The sequence below is a fragment of the Eschscholzia californica genome, unplaced genomic scaffold (assembly GCF_041429995.1).
Source record: "Eschscholzia californica isolate CP2 unplaced genomic scaffold, dmEscCali1.0.p SCAF_2, whole genome shotgun sequence".
Taxonomy (NCBI): domain Eukaryota; kingdom Viridiplantae; phylum Streptophyta; class Magnoliopsida; order Ranunculales; family Papaveraceae; genus Eschscholzia; species Eschscholzia californica.
In genome coordinates, this window is record NW_028238309.1 from 10,139,405 (window position 1) to 10,158,163 (window position 18,759).

Consider the following 18,759-nt stretch of genomic DNA (forward strand, 5'->3'; position numbering starts at 1 on the left):
ACCCTAATTTCTTTCTTTGAATCCATCTCTTTTCTTCCGCCTATCTACAGTAGTGGCTCAGAGTTTCAGCCATCAATAAGAAGAGTGGGGACAATGGTCCCCTTGCCTTGTTCCCCAGAGTTTCGGGCACATTTGAACTCATGAGCTGCCTTCGATTAGACTTTGAGTACACGAGTCCCACGGACAAAATTTCGCACACCGCAGATAATCCAGGCTCAAAAAGTCCAAGGGTTATAAGGCACTAACAGGTTTGGGCAAAAGTGCGAGGTTTATCTCCACGACTCTACCCTTGCAGAAACCCTCAATGCAAAACAACAAATAGTAGGAATGGCCTTTGCACTCTAATGTTAGGATATAGTTAAAACACAACTGAGGCTGGTCATAGTTCTTCTATAAATAATGCAAGGAAGGTGACAACAATTGTACAATAGGGTGGCAGAGGGAATCCCATAGGTCATTGGGGAATAAAACAAAACATTAACAGCACAAAAATGGGGACATCATCAACATCATAACCATCTACAAATGCACCATATGGCCTCAACAACCAACCTCTGTAAACAATTACATTAATCATCTATCGCCATTTCATCTGCTGCTGCTGCTGCTACTACCATCTTCTCCTTGGTCGCCGTGGTACCCACCCAATAAATTTGCATAGAAACTGCTGGAATCCGGATTTGCTTCCAAGGTAATTCTCGGCCTGCCTAGGTGATTTTCTAATCTCGCAGAAAGCAAAATTTATACGGGATTCATTCAACCACGGATACATTGGGATCCCCCTGGTTTCTGCGACTCAACGCTGAGACATGAAATTTTTTGGAGGAAAACTAACTACTAATTCAACCATGATGAGGTAGAGGCCTGCAATATGGAGATGACTTATCAGGAGGCTCTACTGGAGTTTGGAGAAGTGGATTCCACCGATCGAATATGATCCTTCCTCCCCTGCCAATTCGTCCACGGTAACAATATTTCTGCGAAGGTATATCACCATTCTCCAATGGTGGAGGATTTGGTGGTGGGGCGATCCCCGCAGTGGCCAGTTTAACTGGATCTACAGGTCTTGTGAACAACAAAACTGGCTCATTCGGATCCTGCGTAAGTTTTCCGAATCTAAATTAATAATGAGGTAGTGACAAATCTCTAGGGCATAACAATCAATTCTCTTACAGACATGCATGGAAAATATATGTCTCTATGAAGCTTATCTTACTGTGAGAGAAACATGAGCAGAAAATAATATGCGTTGAAACTCCAAAGCAAATTTAGGAGCTCTTCTTACTGTGTGAGAAACATGAGAAGTTAGTGTATATACCCGCTTTTGGAGCCATCCCTGGTGCAGAGGTGGCTGTCTGTAATTCCGACCTGATGGAACCATCATTAGCTTTGGATCCATGAAAGAAGGATTTTGTGCTGCAGCTGGTCGCGTACGAGGGTGACAACTTGAAAGATCATCTGAATCGAAAGAATCGTCTTCATATCCAAATTGAGCTGAGTAGCCATCCATATATGCCAATCCATCTTCAATTAGCCGAGTCTCATTCTGATGATACATTAAAAATTGTCAGCTAGCTAGCCAAGAGTGCAAGCTATTGTAAACAAACCAAAGACTACTAGTAGGAAGTTCGTAAACAAGATAATTAGATTTCATAATCCTATACTGCTATACATTCATGTAGAACAAAATATTAATGACATTGGGTATGATTTGTGGCCGCGTTAACTTGAGTCTGGAACCCATTTTTGTTTAAGGAATACCATTATCTCTAACATGATTCCCTCTGGTCGGCAAAAGTAAATATCCATTGGTTGCTACTACTATTAATAATGAACTAAATATCCATTGGTTGCTACAATTAATAATAATGAATAACGTGTTACAGGCACAGCCTATGAAGTGGCTCGGGCTGGATCTAGAAGGCCTCCTCCATCACTAGAAGTCGTGGCTAAAATTTGAATTAGACCTTGTTGTATACCTTCGTACAGAAATATTTGTTACTATTATCGCAAAATAGTAGACTAAATGAATGAAAATATGAACAACTAAAATAGATACAATGTAGATGATTGATGAGCAACCAAAAAAGATTGAATAACGCATCACCTTATACTTCATTTTGATGCGTTGTAGGCTAATTTCACTCTCCATAACCTCACGTTTCTTCTCTTCTCTCTGCAAATATTATTTTAGCACACTATAATTTGTTCTCTATAACATCATGACTCAAAAAATAAGTGAATTATCATAGAATAAAGTAAAATAATATTTTGAGGAAAAAATAATTACCTTAATCAACGCATCTAGTACTGTTTTGGCTTGGTCCAGGTTGCGCCTCACCTGAATATATGAACAAAAAAAAGTCAATAACAAAGGACCATAGTCATGCGTATTTAGAAACATCTTTATTGCTAGAAGAGTTTAAGTGAGTGCCAAATAGTTAAGGGTACCAAGTAACTGTTGTCTGTTGGTGTTGTTCCCAACTCATTACGAGTACTGCTCTCCACAGGTTCAAATAAGCTTGAAGACCGGACTTAAATGATATGTGCATAAGTATGTTTCACCAGTATTATTTAGGTATATAGACTTGTTTGACAAAACAAAGTGCAAAATGATTCTACGTCAGTCCTCACTCGAGCTCCCTCTAACAGCCTAGTAGGTAGGGCGTTGTACACCCTGAAAAAAAATTACCCACCGAACAAATATTTGGCACGATTTTTTGTCAACCCAGTTCCTGATTAATTTCTTCTCCTCATTCTTTCTACTAAACTAAATTTCATAACTAGAAAATTTAAGGAACACAATTGGAAATCTCATATTGGAAAGGGGCTAACCTACAAATGAAGTCTTAATCATATATAAATTCCACTTAGAGTTGGTCTTCAGCATGACATCATGCACAAATAAATCATTTGCATAATCAAATCATACAGAAAAATTTACCTGACGTAGCTTTTCAAATGACTGAACATTGTTCTCCCTCCTTTGCATCTACAGAAGACCAGAAGTTAAGTCAAAAAAAAATATCAGATTTTGACCGATCTGTTTTTCCTTGTATTTCACCAACGAAGAAATTTGTTTTGAACAAAGACATGAAAATTATATTGACATGAAAAACAGTTACAAAAAGGTTGTCTAGAAAAACAAAGGCTTAAAGTCTACATTAGCCAAAAAAACAAAATTGTTTGATTTCTACTGGAAATCGAACAGAAATAAACTTAAAGGACCAGTAAAACCTACCCTCCTTGTGTGCAATCGGTGGGCTTTTTCCCTTGGCCTAAATACATTGAATGGATTGGTGTCATTAACTGGTGGAGGGGGCTGCATGGCGTAAGGAAATCACATTTAGTTAGCAGGTATGGCATATCCAGTCAAACAAAGTTATTCAAAAATTTGAACTGCAGCATAACGGCATGAATATGAATTCACCACTCACCAGTCAACAAATTCCACTCGTATATCTATAATTTAATAATATCTAAATAATATTCACTAGACAACTACAACTTCACACCAAAATGGATACTATAATCACAAAATGAACGGTAAATTCAGACATGCAACAGATGAAAATAACATTTCCTGCAGCACAAATTTGAATGCAGGAAATGAACCAAAATGAGGGTATAACAAAAGAAACTATACCATATTAACAAAGTAACGACGGCAGAAATAAGAAAAAAGCTGATGTATGCAACATACATGGAGATGTCACATGCTGACATGACATGCCAGAGCATAATATCATCTGAAAGCTGACTAATAATCTATCCTAAATCTAAAGGTGAGAGCTACACAAGTTAGGAATACTGAATACGCTAACTAATGGGTGGCTGGATACGCCAATACATTAATCAAGATCAAGGTTTTAAAAAACTACCGTATCATACGCCTCGAGGCGCGCATCGAGGCGAGGCCGTCCCGAGGCGCCTCAAGGCGTACGTTTTTTAGGTCAGAAAAAAAAAACATTATTTTTAGTCATCTTCTTTTACTTTTCTTGTTGGTTGATGGCTTGCTGCTACAAGTCAGACTCCCTCTACTTCTTTAGTCATCTTCTATCTCTTCTACTTTTTGGCAAGTGTTTTTCTCTTTACAATTTTGAGTCCCTGACTTCTACTTTTACTGCTTGCTGCTGCTAGCCTGCTACTAGCATGCTACTGCTGCTAGCCTGCTACATGTATCATCTTCTATCTCTTCTTCTACTTTTACAATTACTTTCTAGTTTTACTATTTTTGAAGTTTTGATATATTTTATGGTATTTAATTACAAAAACATGTTATAATATATTCTTACATAGTTGATGTCATTGTCTTTAGCAAATCTTTTTTTTCGTATTTTACGCATCGAGGCGTGCCTCGAGGCACCGCCTCGCCTTGTGAGAGCAAACCGCCTCGAGGTGTAAAATCGTATTTTCAAACCTTGATCAAGATTAAGCACAAATATAGGCACAAGCTAAGCTGTTCAACTCAGACTCGCCTAGGGATCGGCCAAAGGCCGAGCTTAAGTGGAGCCGAGTTAGGCCGAGTCATGGTAAAAAAAAAAAAAGAATAATCATTAATTATATAAAGACATCATCTAGTTCTTATATTATTTAATGAAAATGCTTTAAACTATTTCCTTTTTTCAACTCTTGGTAAGCAGACTTGTATAACCTTTTTTTACTTTCTAAAAAGGCTTTGGTATTTCGAAATACCTTTTGGTATCTCTAAAAACTATTTCTAGAAGTTTCTAACAGTTTTCATATGGATTTACTTATTTGCCACATTCTAAAAAGATGGCGAGTCAAGATAACTCGACACTTCAGTACTTGGCCAAGCTCAGCTGGGCCTACCCCTGAGCCTGAGTCGAGTCCCGAGTTACTCGGCCGAGCCAGCCGAGACTGACAGCTAGGGCGTAGGTGGATATAAGAATATGTCTAGGGGATTCATCACATTTTCAAAATATGGATATGGGTGTGATCAGATATGTGGATAATCCATGAAATCCTGAGAATCCCCATCCCCCACACCTAACACGTATAAAATATGAGTTCAGAAGCTATTTTGAAGGATTTGTGTTTCATACAACCAACGAAATTGCATCAATAATGTTCTACGAGAAATAACAAAGGTCCCTGGCTCTGGTTTCCTATGTATTTTTGACAAGGTCACACAGCATAGTACTAGATTACTTCATAGCAGGAAGCGAGAAACAACTGCTCATTGACTATAATCTAGAATTAAAATTTCCAGTGTTATAACATGTGAACAAACTCACCTGTAACCGACGAAGAATAGGCTTTTGGCACCTGTCCCGCTGATTAAGAAAGAAGAAAACATGAATAACTTGAATACAATATAGCACACACTACACATAAAGCTCCTAAATAAAACTAAAACAAGATTAGATGGGGAAAAAAATTTCAACTATCTAGATAAACGCTGAAACCATCATATCTACTGGTATATGGCACCTCTTACGACTAAACCTTCATTGAACCGAATATGAAATGCATATATAGCAGATAGAAACTACTGATACTTAACAGACCCTTATAAAGTAAATAGAAAAAGTTGTTATGTAATACCTTTGCCTTCCAATAGTTATATACAGATTGGCAGATAGCATATCTAATGGATTGGGATTGTAGGAGCTGAATCACAAGGAAAAACAAACATTCAGACAAAATGTCAGCAGATCTTTAATTAACAAGACAGCACAATTAGCTGAGCCAGCAACCGCCACAAACAACAATAACAAAATTATCAAGTAAGAGAAAGTGCGCAACTGAACAAACTATAGAAATCAAGTGTCAGTATTGAGTATCCTATAATCATGCAGCATGCTACAATAAATCACCTCTGTTCGAGAAGTTTACAGTCCTGGTTAATATTTTTTCTTTGAACAATTTGAATTAATATTAAAAGAAAAGAATTGTACAAAGAATCCAAAAGAGGATTTGAACTTATAGGGGCAATGTTACACTATTATGTTCTCCCACAGTCCCACTGTAAAATGTAGTCCAAATAAGTAAGACTTTTGACCCACTGGAAGTTCCTGGACCAGTGGAATAAGAGACATAGAAAATCTTCAGTCCTGGTTAATATTAGCTGGAACGGATAGTTCATTCTTTTTAAAAAAGCATAAAGAACTAAATAAAGAAGATACTTCCATGAACATCATAAAACCAAGAAGATACTTTCATGAACATCATAAAACCTGTCTCATCATTTGGCAACATTGCCCAAGTTTGCCATTTTCCATAAAACCCAATTTGCATGAAAGGCCATGAACTATTGTTCAGATATCACGACACAAAAGGGAACGACATGATTAAAACAAGCCTTCTGTACCAATATTTCAGCATCGGAAAATGATAAGTTAATAATGCTCCCGGGTCAAAACAGTAGCGAATAAGAACAAGTTCCATTTGGCCTTTGCAATAGTAATAGAATGTAGGTAAATATCAATCTCTCCTCTTTATCATAAATTTGTAATGCAATCAAGTTTGCCATTTTCCATAAAACCAAATTTGCATGGAAGGCCATGAACTATTGTTCAGATATCACGACATAAGAGGGCAAGCGAGGATTAAATCAAGCCTTCTGTACCAATATTTCAGCATGGCAAAATTAGAACTCAATAATGCTCCCGGGTCAAAATACTAGCAAATAAGAACAAGACCCCTTTGCAATAAACGTAGGTATATCAATGATCAATCTCTCCTCTTCATCATAAATTACTAATGCAATCCATATCGAATTTTGAAGCTTCATAGCATTTCCTTTGGTCGGTTTATAAGCAACTATATATGTTTGTTTATCAACATGAAACAATAAATTACAAGTGCTCCTAAACATACTGGTAACTAGTTCAATAACTTTGTAATATCAATATTTTATTTTTGGCAATGATTCTCCAATATTCCCTACCTAGGGATCTATGACAAAACATCTCAATAAATTCAGCTTCCTTAAATAATTAATAGAATAATATCAAATATTGGGGGTACCTATCCTAATTCATTTGCAGAAAGCACAAAAAGAGAGGTTCTGCAATTAGGAAGTCTGAGAAGATAAATATTGCTTCATGGAAAAGGAAATAACAAATTTCTTTCCACAGCAAGTTAACAAGAATAAGTTTCTATATAAGCAACATATGTCATGAGCAAAATACAAAAGAAAATAAAATTAGAAAAACTATGTAGCCCAACAACTCAACATTGGTTTCAACATACGGGGATATCTTAGATCCTGCATTTGCTAAGTTTAAATATGATACTGTAACTGAAAAAAGAAGAGCTAAATGCATGTATAATCAAGACAAAGAGTAGCAAAAGAAAGAACTAATGAAGTTGTGAAATCAAAAGAAACGACAAATATATACTTGAACACGACATTAAAATTATAAAAAAAAAGTTAACACGATTCTCATTTTCACATCATAAAATCAAACTTCACCTCAATGCCAACATCTTGTTGCAGAATAGCAGGAACTGGTGAGCCCAGAGGTGGAATGACTCCTGCTCTTTCTCGAGTCTTGTGATCCAAGACCTCTAATTTGAAAAGAAGGGTCTCAAAGCTGAATACATATCCACGCAGTTTGCAAGAGTCAGGAAAAATGTGCAGTGCAGTGTTACTTATTCGGATAGTTGTAATAAGTTATTAAGTAACATGTTCAATCAATTCATGAATTTACGTTCCTAGACGTTTTAAGTTAAATAAGTTTAAGAAAGTTCTAACCAGCTAGTCATCAACGAATGCATATAATTTCTCGATTCGTACTAAATACATTTTTCAGTAGCTAACACTAACACACAGAACCGGATACTGTTAGAGATGAAGACCCAATACAACCGAGATGTGCCTACGTACTCATGCCATTTTTCATCTCTTCTTTCTTGGAAGATAATTGGAAAAGATGCACCAACCAAAAAAGAAGCTTATTGCTGGGACCAAAGAACAAGCGATCCAGATGCTCTCATATTGCATATTATAGTTGATGGGATGGATGAATTACTAAATATCCATTTCAACATCTTCCATAGAGTCCAATGATGTAAACTTACTTAGTATACTGGGTAGTAATAGTATGCCAAATATTCAGCAAGATATCATATGTTAAAAGTGATGCAGAGGCACAGAGCCTCAATTTTTCGTTGGTAGTATATTCCATAAAATGGGAAGCCTTTGTTTCAATCCAAATCTCTTAAGACTTAAGGATGGGGTCAGATGGGATCGCAATTACCCCCTGCCCCATCCGGACCCGATTAGTCTTGATTACTCAATTATTAAGTATATTATACTTCAATTATATCGATATATTAAGTTACTATATTCTTGTTACTATAACTTAAGAAGTATGGTTGCCACCCCATCCTATCTAACCTGCCATAAACGGGCAGAACAGAGTGGAAACGGTAAATCAATGCATTGCATCAGTTAATGATAAATGCATTAAAAACAAACAGTTAATGAAAAAGGAAAAGGGATTTCTCCTTCTATAGAAGAACAAGATTGGGTGGTAGGAAAACAACTTCATGGCTAAGGATCACGAAGGTCACGTGAACAAGCAAGTAGATCTGACAGTCACACAACAGATTTTAGAAAGAAAAACAAACTAATAGAAAAATGCAGTAATTGAGAGTCTGGGGCCAACATGTAAACAAATCGTTTGCTTCTAATGTACAAAAGATTCCTTTTTTACACAGTTGAATGGAGGGTATGAATAACGTACAGAACATGTGAACGAAACACTAAAAGGAAAAAAAATAACTTTACTTTTCAGCCGTAAGAATCTTCCTTTCATTGTTGAACTCTTGAAGCCAATCCTCATCCTCGTTGTCCAGGTCATACTCCACAAACTCTCCAATCTCCGCTCTGGCTGCAAAATTTTATAGCAAAGGCCCATTAGTTTACACTAGCAACTAATTAATGTAATTTGATGCTCTTGACCTTCTAATGGAGAATGATAAAAGTGATTTATGTGGCATACCTCCCCTTCCACGTAAATAAGATGTTGGTTGAGCAAAAGTTTGGGTGTAATCTCTTTCATACGTATCCACAATATCAAACTGTGGAATAGGTATTTCGGGGACATATTTCTTACTGGGGGTTTGGTGAACCTGTAAGACCAATATACGGTTAAGAATCATGAAAATCACAAAAGGCGAAAACAGTTTATTCATTTCTAAAGGCTTCCCCTAACCTAGTATTTTCTCCCAATCATTTTTAATCAAATTGAAAACATTACCTGATTTTCAACATCTCCAGCAAGACGAAATAACTGTGAATTACGAGTTGAAGTAGTATTATCATCATCATCAAAATCCTTAAGAGACTTAACAATTGGAAGTTTCTTATGAATGTCGAGAGGACGAGGCCTAAATGACAGCCTACTCATGTCCGCTCATTGCCCGGTGGAATCAAATCTTTTCTCATCAGTCAACCCACTCCCATTGCAACTCCCAAACAAGGAACACTAATAACAATACAAAATGAAGCTAACAATTTAAAAATAATTCACGATAAACAAGCCCCTTCGGTTATTCTCCAGCTCCCAATTCAGAACAATCAATGCGAGCTTAATCTTCTCCTTCTATGGTAAGCTCAATAACTATAAACTTCAAACCACCTGAAAAAATGTAACACAAGAACAAATTTAGCTCCCACCAGAATAGAAATAAAAAACAACAATAAATTTAGAAGAATAGCAATCACAGACAAGAAAATGAGTTAAGGAATACAGAATTGAAAGCCCTAGAATTATGATAGCTGAGCTTCAAAGGAATAAACCCTCAATGCAATATGTAACCTAACCCTAGTGATCGATAAATCAAATTTTATCACGACAGGGATAATGCCCTAGTTTCAAAATACAATTCAATAGCAATAGAATACTCAATGTCTTAAAAAATGGGGTTTTTCTCTCTCAAGGTTAAATTTTTTTGGTTAACAAACGCGCCATTTTTTCAAATTCGAACATCAAAAAAGAATTCCCAAACAAGAGGAGATCATAAAGACAACAAGAGTAAAGATTTTCACCCTTCAATTTAAACTCGCAAGGGCGAGTTAGAGAGAGAATAGAACGCGCGAGAGAGATCCGAAGGGAGAACGAGTTGAAACGTTCTGAAACGGTATCGGACTCGGGCGATTTAGGGTTTGAAGTCTTAAGGGAAACGAATAGAATGGGAAGAAGAGTTGAAACAAAATAGGGTTTCGAGAGATAAAGAGAAAGAGGTGGTATAAGTTCTGAAGATTAGAAAAGGAGGGAAGGAAGAAGCAAAATCATCAAACTTGTTCTTTATCTCTCCCTCTTAATGTCTTTCTCTCTCTACCTTCTCATGCAATAGCTTCGATGCACCACCATTTACGACTTGACTCGACTGCTTGTATCCCCCAATTTACTGGTGGGGACCGGGCCGAGCCGGGCTGACTCGCCACATGACCCATGGAACTGGCACGACTGTGACGCTCCAAGTTTTAGTAGTTATCGATATTGTTTCCGTCTTTTGCACTTCAGGTCCAAGTCTATAGGTAAGGGATTTTGTTCTTGGCGATGGATCCACGAACCTATCCAAAACGCCTTGACACTTACTAGGTTTGAACGTACACCTATAGCCCAGATTTCGGATACTCTCGCGAGCAATGTGGGACTATCACAATCCTATACCCTCCACACTTACTAAGTTTGAGCGTACACCTTTAACCCAGCCTTTGAATACTCTGACGAGAGATGTGAGACTATCACAATCCTCTACCCTCGACGGGTCCGATTGACCCTGCCACATTTTCGGACCCGACATATCTAACCTACCGAAGTAAGTCGTGCCAAATCAAACTTTAGAAAATGAGAATTTGAGTCAATATATTTTACATAATGAATAAATAATACTTGGCTTTTTCAATTAACTAAAATGTGTCATAATTAATATATGTAACTATTATCTGTGTTTCAAATAATATGTCTAATCGTTTCTCAGGTCATTTTGTAAAAGACACATTCTAGAAATACCCATATCCTCTTCAGGTTTATTTTTGTCTCTTTACCTCTATTTTATCTCTCTAAAGTATGTTTGGTCCTTCATCGTCTTCATCTTCCTCTAATCTTCTTTATCAGGAACTAATCTTCTTCTCTCTTTATCACCAACTCATCTTCTTCTCTGTCTTTATTTCTTCGACTCGACAAACAAATTGATTACATTTTGAGATGAAGATGAGTCGATTTGAACAAAGTCATAGCATTTTTAGGGTTTCCACTTCGATTAGTTTTCATTGTCTTTTTTTTCGATTGTAGACAAAGATTTGGTTTGTTTCGATTAGTTTTCATTATTCATTGTTTTGATAATGGATGAAAAGATACGAGGTCTTTTTAGGTTTCTACTTTAATTTGTTTTCATTATTGTTTCTTTGCTCGATTATAGATGGAGACTTGTTGTTCGATTTGAAGGAGATCGTCCTTTGATCAAAGATGCAATGCGAGCAATTTGTCGGATAGGACAATTGATGAAGAAGATCATCAAGTCCAAACGATTTAGGGTTGTAGTGTTTAGCTAGAAACCAACTACGATCGTCGAATTACTAAGTAATTCGCGGCTAACTTCGACCAGATCCTACAACGAGTTACACAAAGAGTGACAACTTGATTGAAATATATGACTAGAGGGATGAGACATATATGGATGGGTAAGACCCATAGATATGCCCCTAAGGCCTAAAGGAAGTTTGGGCAAAGATAATACAAAAGGACCGAAGAGGGGTTATTTGGTTCGGGCACCTAAAAGGGCTTTTTGGCCCATTATAAGGGTCGACCTTGCTTGACCGACCAGCCTAAGGGGACCGACCAGATCTACCCTTTTAGAGCATATCTTGGCTGACCCAATGTAAGAAAATAGGAAAATAGAAACTAGATCTATTTTCGACTATTTTCTTAATCTTATTCAAAAGGGACTTTTTGGGAAACCTAATTAGGGTTGTACTCTAACTTGGGGTTCTATATAATGTCTCTTAGGACTTGAATAAGGTGTGGATAATTCTCAAGGAGCTCTCTTATTCTACAACATCAATTAGACTAAGAAAAGATAATTAATCCCAACTGTCTATCTAGTCAAAGAAGAAGGTGTTCTTCGTCTAACCACCATTGGTGTTCTAGCTAGCAACAAGGTGGGAGATCGAGGTGATTTCTCGGCGTCCCAAGTAGAGGAGCTACAATTGGAGCTCTTGGTTCCCAAAAGCGATTGGAAAGGTTCGAGGGAAAACTAGCGATAAAGGTATTTATGCAACTAGTTTAACTTAGTTATCATTATTAGCTTATGCATGAGATCCTGAGAATACTAGTGTTAGACATTAGATGTCTGAGATTAATACTAGTATTTATGCAACTAGTTTAACTTATTTTCATATTTTTGCTTCTTCCAAGTTTACCCTTATTTATTTGATAACTTTTCTTGAAATAATTCAAAGATTACAATTTTCATTCTAGAAATACATGTAACTATTTATTGCTTTTAATTCCTCACTTATTGCAAGTAAATTTTTAGTTAGTAGGTCGATCAAATTTGGGCATTAATAAAGTAATGAGATTATTCTAAAAGAATGAATTTGTTTATTGGAGAAGTCAATTTTTGTACTGGAAAGTGTCAAATGTCTTAATTAGCTTAATTAATGTACCATATATTGTAAATATTAAAGAAACGAGATTCATGGATAAGTAAGGGATTTTATATAATATATTAGGAATGTAACTCTTAATTTGGGACTAAAAAATGAATAATAGACTCTTAATTTGGGACAGAGAGAGTATTACTTATCAGATACGGATATTTATCGTGTTGGATATTGGTGTACCTGAATTCGTATTCGATAAGAAAATATTCGGTAAGAAATATCCGAATCCGTATCCGATATCCGAAATTTCAATTTTTTTTTTTGAAAATCAAATACAGATACTGATAGGATGTCAAATGTTCAGATATCTATTGACATGCTTAACTCTGCCAACCTGACATGCTTATAATGGCTAGCTTGGGCTTCATTAAGAAAAACGTTGCCCGTTCAAAATACCGAAACTCTTAACCGACCTGAAAATGACCCTTATAACTAAGACTTTGAATTTTTTTAATTGAAATTGTCAACGGGTCGAAAGGCCCGACCCTTTACATTAAAAGAAACTAAAAAAGACAAGAAACTAATAACAATCAATTTTTTTTAACAAATTCAAGAACAACGCAATAACCAATAAATAAACCAACGAAAGAACCCTATGTGCATAAGGACTGTCGAATGCTGATAATCCCCCTCTGAAATCTTCATCCAGTAGCTTCCTTAGTTCCTCTGAGAATTCTTTGGGTAGAAATTCGAATGTGCCTCCATGCGGTCTCACTTTTGATAGTAGTCAGTTGGTTGGTTTATTTGTTAGAAGACATATTTAATATTACACTCCTCAAATAATTCCAAAAGAAACTATGATACAACTTCCGGCTCATTTCCCGGCCGAAACTCGGCGGGGTGAGTTGGCAAGCCAACCGGGCGTTGTATCATGACGTGGATGTTGCTTTCATCTGATTTTATATGGAATCTAGTTTTCGTCCCTCATATTATGTTTAATTATAGTTGTGGACCCCCATAAAAGCCTTGAGAAATCAGATTTCCTAACCAAGAAGCTCTTCCCTTTCTTGAGTTAGGGTTTCTCTCTCTCTCTGTTAGAAACACCACCACCACCACAAAATCCGACGTCTTCTCGTCCATTTCCAACCCTAAATTTTCTCTTTGATTTTCCAAAAGCCCTACTCAGGTATTTCTCCCTCCCTCACTCTATCTTTCTATCTTATTTATTTTCTCTCTCTAACTTTGTTACATTAGACTGGAATTTGAAAATCCTAGGTATATTTTTAAAAACCCTAATTGTCTTCAAAATCTTGTTGGAGAAGGAGAGTAGAATCATGATAAATGAAAATATAGTGCCTGGCAATTCAATTATGGATTGGATTTTTTCATTGGTTACAGACAGCTTTAATTCTTAGTAGTTGAAGTAGTTAGAATCTGATAACATCTGCTTAAACTTTTTTGTCTTGTTCAATATTCTGGTATTACATTTGTTAGGAAAATATTCACACCCAGAACAAATTTGGGTATATTTGAAAATGTTAATTCTCTTAATTCTATAGTTGACTAGGTTCCCACCGCGTCCTACGGACGCGCTAGATCCCTTTTGGCTGCGCCGTCGTGTTTACATTTAGAGAAAACAATAATTATACATTAAACAACCAAGAGGAGCAATCAAATACTAAGCTATTTACATTTAAAAAAAAAAGAGAATTACATTTAAAAATGAAAAATAATATTTCATTGTACATTTAAAAAAAGAGAATTACATTTAAAAAAGAAAAATAATATTTCATTGAAGTCTGAACTATAAAATAGATGTGAGAGATTGTTTTTTTCTTACAGTGAAAAGATATCAGTCTGGCAAGAGTTCTATTTATATATGTTTCGAAGTAGTTACTTTGGGAAGTTTTTCATAAAAAAACCGATCAAGAATGTGGAAGAGAGATTTTCTCCCCACTAATTTCTCATCCTCCCACGTTTTTCTACTGAATAGAAAAAAAAAGGAGAGAAATATATGGGTAGTAGTTACTCTAACCAATTTTAGTTGATTTACATAGATACCCTTCTTTTTGTAGTCTATTTACATAAAAAAAAATTATATCATCCGTCGGATATGTCCCAACCAAATCTCTGAAATAAAATGGACGGGCAGACTTATCTCCTGGATAACCGACTGACCTGTTTTAATATAATAGATTGTGTTTAAATTGCTTTTTTGTTGTTTCAATTTAGCTACTCTTTAGTGAACATTACTATTTGCCCATTCGCGATATCAATGAATGACTGAAATTTCTGTTCATTTTTTATCAATTCTTGTCCAAGAAGTGTTTGTGGTTAATTAGTTCCTTTTGTGTAGAAATACTTGTGTCTATTAGGAACAAATATGACTGATTTTGCTGTAATTGAACCCTAAATGTCTTATATGTGATCCAAATTAGTAGAATATCTTTTGCAGAGATGTCGCAATCTTCAGAAAGTGAACATATGGATGATTTTGAGCTAATGTCCGAGAAAGAAAGTGACAAACATAAAGAAGTAATTGTACCAAGTGTTGGTTTGGAATTGATGAAATGTATGAAGTATGTCTTTCTTATGCTAGAAAAGAAGGGTTCTCAATAAGCAAACGATCATCAAAAAAAGCGGGAGGAGTAGTTTGATACATTACATTGACTTGTGGGAAAAATGGGCCAGCTAAATCAGCAAGTAGCAATCCTATTCAACCACAACATACTAGTAAAACTGGGTGTCAAGCCAAAATTTGTGGGAAGTTGAATGAAAGTGGGAAGTACGAAATTACTTGTGTTCTTTTAGAGCACAATCATATTCTTAGCCCCGGAAAAGCTCGCCACTTCAGATGTTAGCGAAAGATTAATGCACGTGTGGCAAGACAACTTGAGATTAGTGATATGGCACAAATTAAAGTGAACCGAAACTATAAGCAACATGTTGTAGCAGCTGGTGGACATGAGAAGGTCCCATTTAATGAAAGAGATTGCATAAATTATATACAAAAGAAAAGAGCAATTCGTCTCGGGGAAGGAGATGTTGCAGCTATTCAACGATACTTTTTTACTATGCAGAAGAAGAGCAATGGTTTTGTTTTTAGTATGGATTTAGACGATAAGGGTTGCTTACGTAATGCGTTTTGGACAGATAGGAGGAGTAGAGAGGCATACAAGATGTTATAACATTCGATACAACCTACCTAACAAATAGATTTGGTCTTCCTTTTGCTCCTTTTGTTGGGATTAACCATCATGGGCAATCTATTATTTTGGGTTGTGGTCTATTGTCTAATGAAGATACAGAGACATTTAGTTGGTTGTTTAGGACTTGGCTTGATTGTATGGATGGTAAGGCGCCTGATGGTATTATTACAGATCAAGATCAAGCTATGCGGTGTGCTATTGAGGAAGTTTTTCCTAACACAAGACACCGATGGTGTATTTGGCATATAATAAAGAAGATACCTCAAAAACTAAGTAGCTACAAAGAATACAAGAAGATAAATACTACGCTACATGATATTGTTTATGACACAGTTAGCATTGAAGAGTTCGAGTCTAAGTGGAAATATATGATGGATCATTATAGTTTATGGGATAATCGATGGTTGGATGATATGTATAGAGAGAGAAAACGATGGGTTCCAGTATTTGTAAAACCTTACTCCTGGGCTGGAATGTCTAGTACCCAACGAAGTGAGAGTATGAATGCGTTTTTTGATGGATATGTTAACGCGAAAACGTCATTAAAGCTTTTTGTTGAACAATACAACGTCGCTTTAAAGGATAAAGTTGAGAAAGAGGCAAGAGAAGACTTTAGGTCTTATAATTTTGTCTTGCCTTGTGTGACTCCTTTCGAAATAGAAAACCAGATGATGGACATTTACACACTAGCTAAGTTTCAAGGTTTTCACTCCGAACCATACACCATAAATAACCCAAAATAAACTACATACATAGTACATGGCATACAGATGACTACATCTTTCCGATGTCTTTCAACTTCAACTCTGCGCTTTTTATAAGTTGTTTCTTCAATTCTTCACATTGTTGGTAGTGCTCCATGGCTTTACGAGATTCCAACTCTAACGACATCAATTTCTCAGCAATACGGCTTATTTCATCGTCTTCTCTGGTAGACGTCTCCGTTATGTCATCACAATCATAGATGTTTTCTTCAAAAATGTGAAACCCACATCCACGCTTTCCATTATAAGACGACTTTGGGCAACAATAGAACCTTCGATCTTCCGATTTTGATGTGATGAGCTTGGCAGGACCATCCCCACATGGACATAAGGGAAGTTCATCCAACCAACACCAAAATCCACATCCCTTGTCATGAAATCCTCTCTACACATATAAAAAGAGGATAATACACATATTATGAGTTATCGTAACTATATACTTCAATAATTCAACATATAAAATTTAGTAAAGAAAACGATACCGCTTTTGGACACTTTGTGAACCATCGATTAGGATTCCGCTCAGTTCTGGAAAACAACACTTTAAGAAAACCATTCGAGCAAGCGCACTTGATTTGTTTTCTTTCTTGAACAGAATCCATTATCTTTGATTTTCTATTTGTCAAAAATAGATAACCTTTATTATAAGCTCAAAATAGTATTTAAATAAACACACACGACCACACCATTACGTACCTTTCACTTTCGGTTAGTCGAGCCATCGCCTGCAAAACAGTAACCTAAGCAAACAAAATATAACATCACATTACATTTAGAAAAAAATAGTATACATTTAGAAAAAAATGTCAACCTAGTAGGCCACCATTAGAGGGAACCATTATTAGGCTAAGCCAGAGAACAGATCAGGAGTAGCCAGCCAATTAGTCGGCCGGACCTTATGTGGAGCATAAACAAAATTTGCCAAGACTCAAGATCCAGGTCACTTTGTTCACCCCTTACTCTACATTTCATCGTTCACAACTAAAAGAAGTCAAGACCAAACAACCACTACCTCTAATACGAATTCTCCTTAAAATTATAAGTGAAAACATTCAAGAATTCAACCAAAATGAAAAATCAACAACAATAGAGAAAGTTCAGTTTCCATTCAAAATTTTGAATGTAAGAGCACAACTAGAAATCTCCATGTTTCCCTAAACCCTTAACTTCACCAATCATAAGCAACTAAACCCAATTGAGAAAAACCCATCATTTTAGGGTTTCATACTGGATATAGAATTGAAACATGTAACTGAAGATAATAAATCAAATCAAATTGGTACTATAGATGAATAGGAGTTATAAATACCACAAATTTTGATAGGAGCTTCGAGTCCAAGAAGAGTAGGTTGAGTAATAAAGATCGATTTAGAATGAAGACGAAGTTGTTTGATTTCAAAATGATATGATCATTACTTGTTAATTGTCTTCGCCTACGTCTGTAAAACAAAATCCTCAATAGCAAAGTATACATTATTTTCGTCAGGAAACAGTTGTAGTAGAAAACGATTTTAGCTAGAAAAAAAATTTGATGAACTTCAATAATGAAACAATGAAATGATGATGAAGCTCAACTTAATACTTTTTATTCAATTAGGTTAAGAGAATCTAATTCAGAAAAGTTTAATTTGAAAGATTTACATGAATACGATTAAGAACTCAAAAACCAAATTAGTATGTTATAAAACTCTAATCAACCCACAATTTTATCACATAAGACAATTTAGGTCACAATTTAGACATGATTGAGAGCAAAATCAGAATTTAGGGCAGTTTAGGTCAAAATCATAAGTATTACTTACAGACAAAGATAATCAAATAAAGTTTAGAGAGATAGAAAACCATGAAGACTCACTTTGGTTTGTAGAGAGATCGGAAAACTAGAGTGAAATCTTCAAATTCGTAGAGAGAGGGAGAGTTAGACAGTAATGATAAGTTGGGAGGAATAGATAAAACCAAAACAAAATCAAACCTTACCTATAAAGGAGAGAAGACGACGCCCAAAGCAACAATTTCCGGCCAAAATCAGGCTGAGAACGACCCTCAACTCCCGGCAGAAAGATAAACCCTAGTTTTCGCGAGGAAGGTGATGTCTAGTCGTGATTTTTGTTATGAAAGAAAGTTGGGCAACTCAAGGTTTAAGTGGGGGGTCCTCAACTAAAATTAAACATAATATGAGGATTAAAACTAAATTCTATAT

The 18,759-nt window shown here is 35.9% G+C and overlaps 2 protein-coding genes across 2 annotated transcripts; one reads left to right on the forward strand and one right to left on the reverse strand.

Moving 5' to 3' along the window:
• Nucleotides 1–361: 361 nt before the first annotated feature.
• LOC147556108 (uncharacterized) lies at nt 362–10,498 on the reverse strand. The gene is made up of 13 exons (XM_086663872.1): nt 10,025–10,498; nt 9,234–9,614; nt 8,976–9,105; nt 8,762–8,864; nt 7,442–7,562; nt 5,569–5,634; nt 5,259–5,297; nt 3,242–3,322; nt 2,945–2,992; nt 2,291–2,341; nt 2,108–2,176; nt 1,319–1,546; nt 362–1,097 (listed from the first exon to the last, which is right to left on the reverse strand). The coding sequence occupies exons 2-13, from the start codon at nt 9,381–9,383 to the stop codon at nt 843–845; spliced, it is 1,341 nt and encodes a 446-aa protein (XP_086519998.1). The 5' UTR covers nt 9,384–9,614; nt 10,025–10,498; the 3' UTR covers nt 362–842.
• A 4,994-nt stretch (nt 10,499–15,492) lies between these two features.
• On the forward strand, nt 15,493–16,538 carry LOC147556109 (protein FAR1-RELATED SEQUENCE 5-like). The gene is made up of 2 exons (XM_086658575.1): nt 15,493–15,721; nt 15,889–16,538. The coding sequence occupies exons 1-2, from the start codon at nt 15,493–15,495 to the stop codon at nt 16,536–16,538; spliced, it is 879 nt and encodes a 292-aa protein (XP_086514701.1).
• Nucleotides 16,539–18,759: the final 2,221 nt, after the last annotated feature.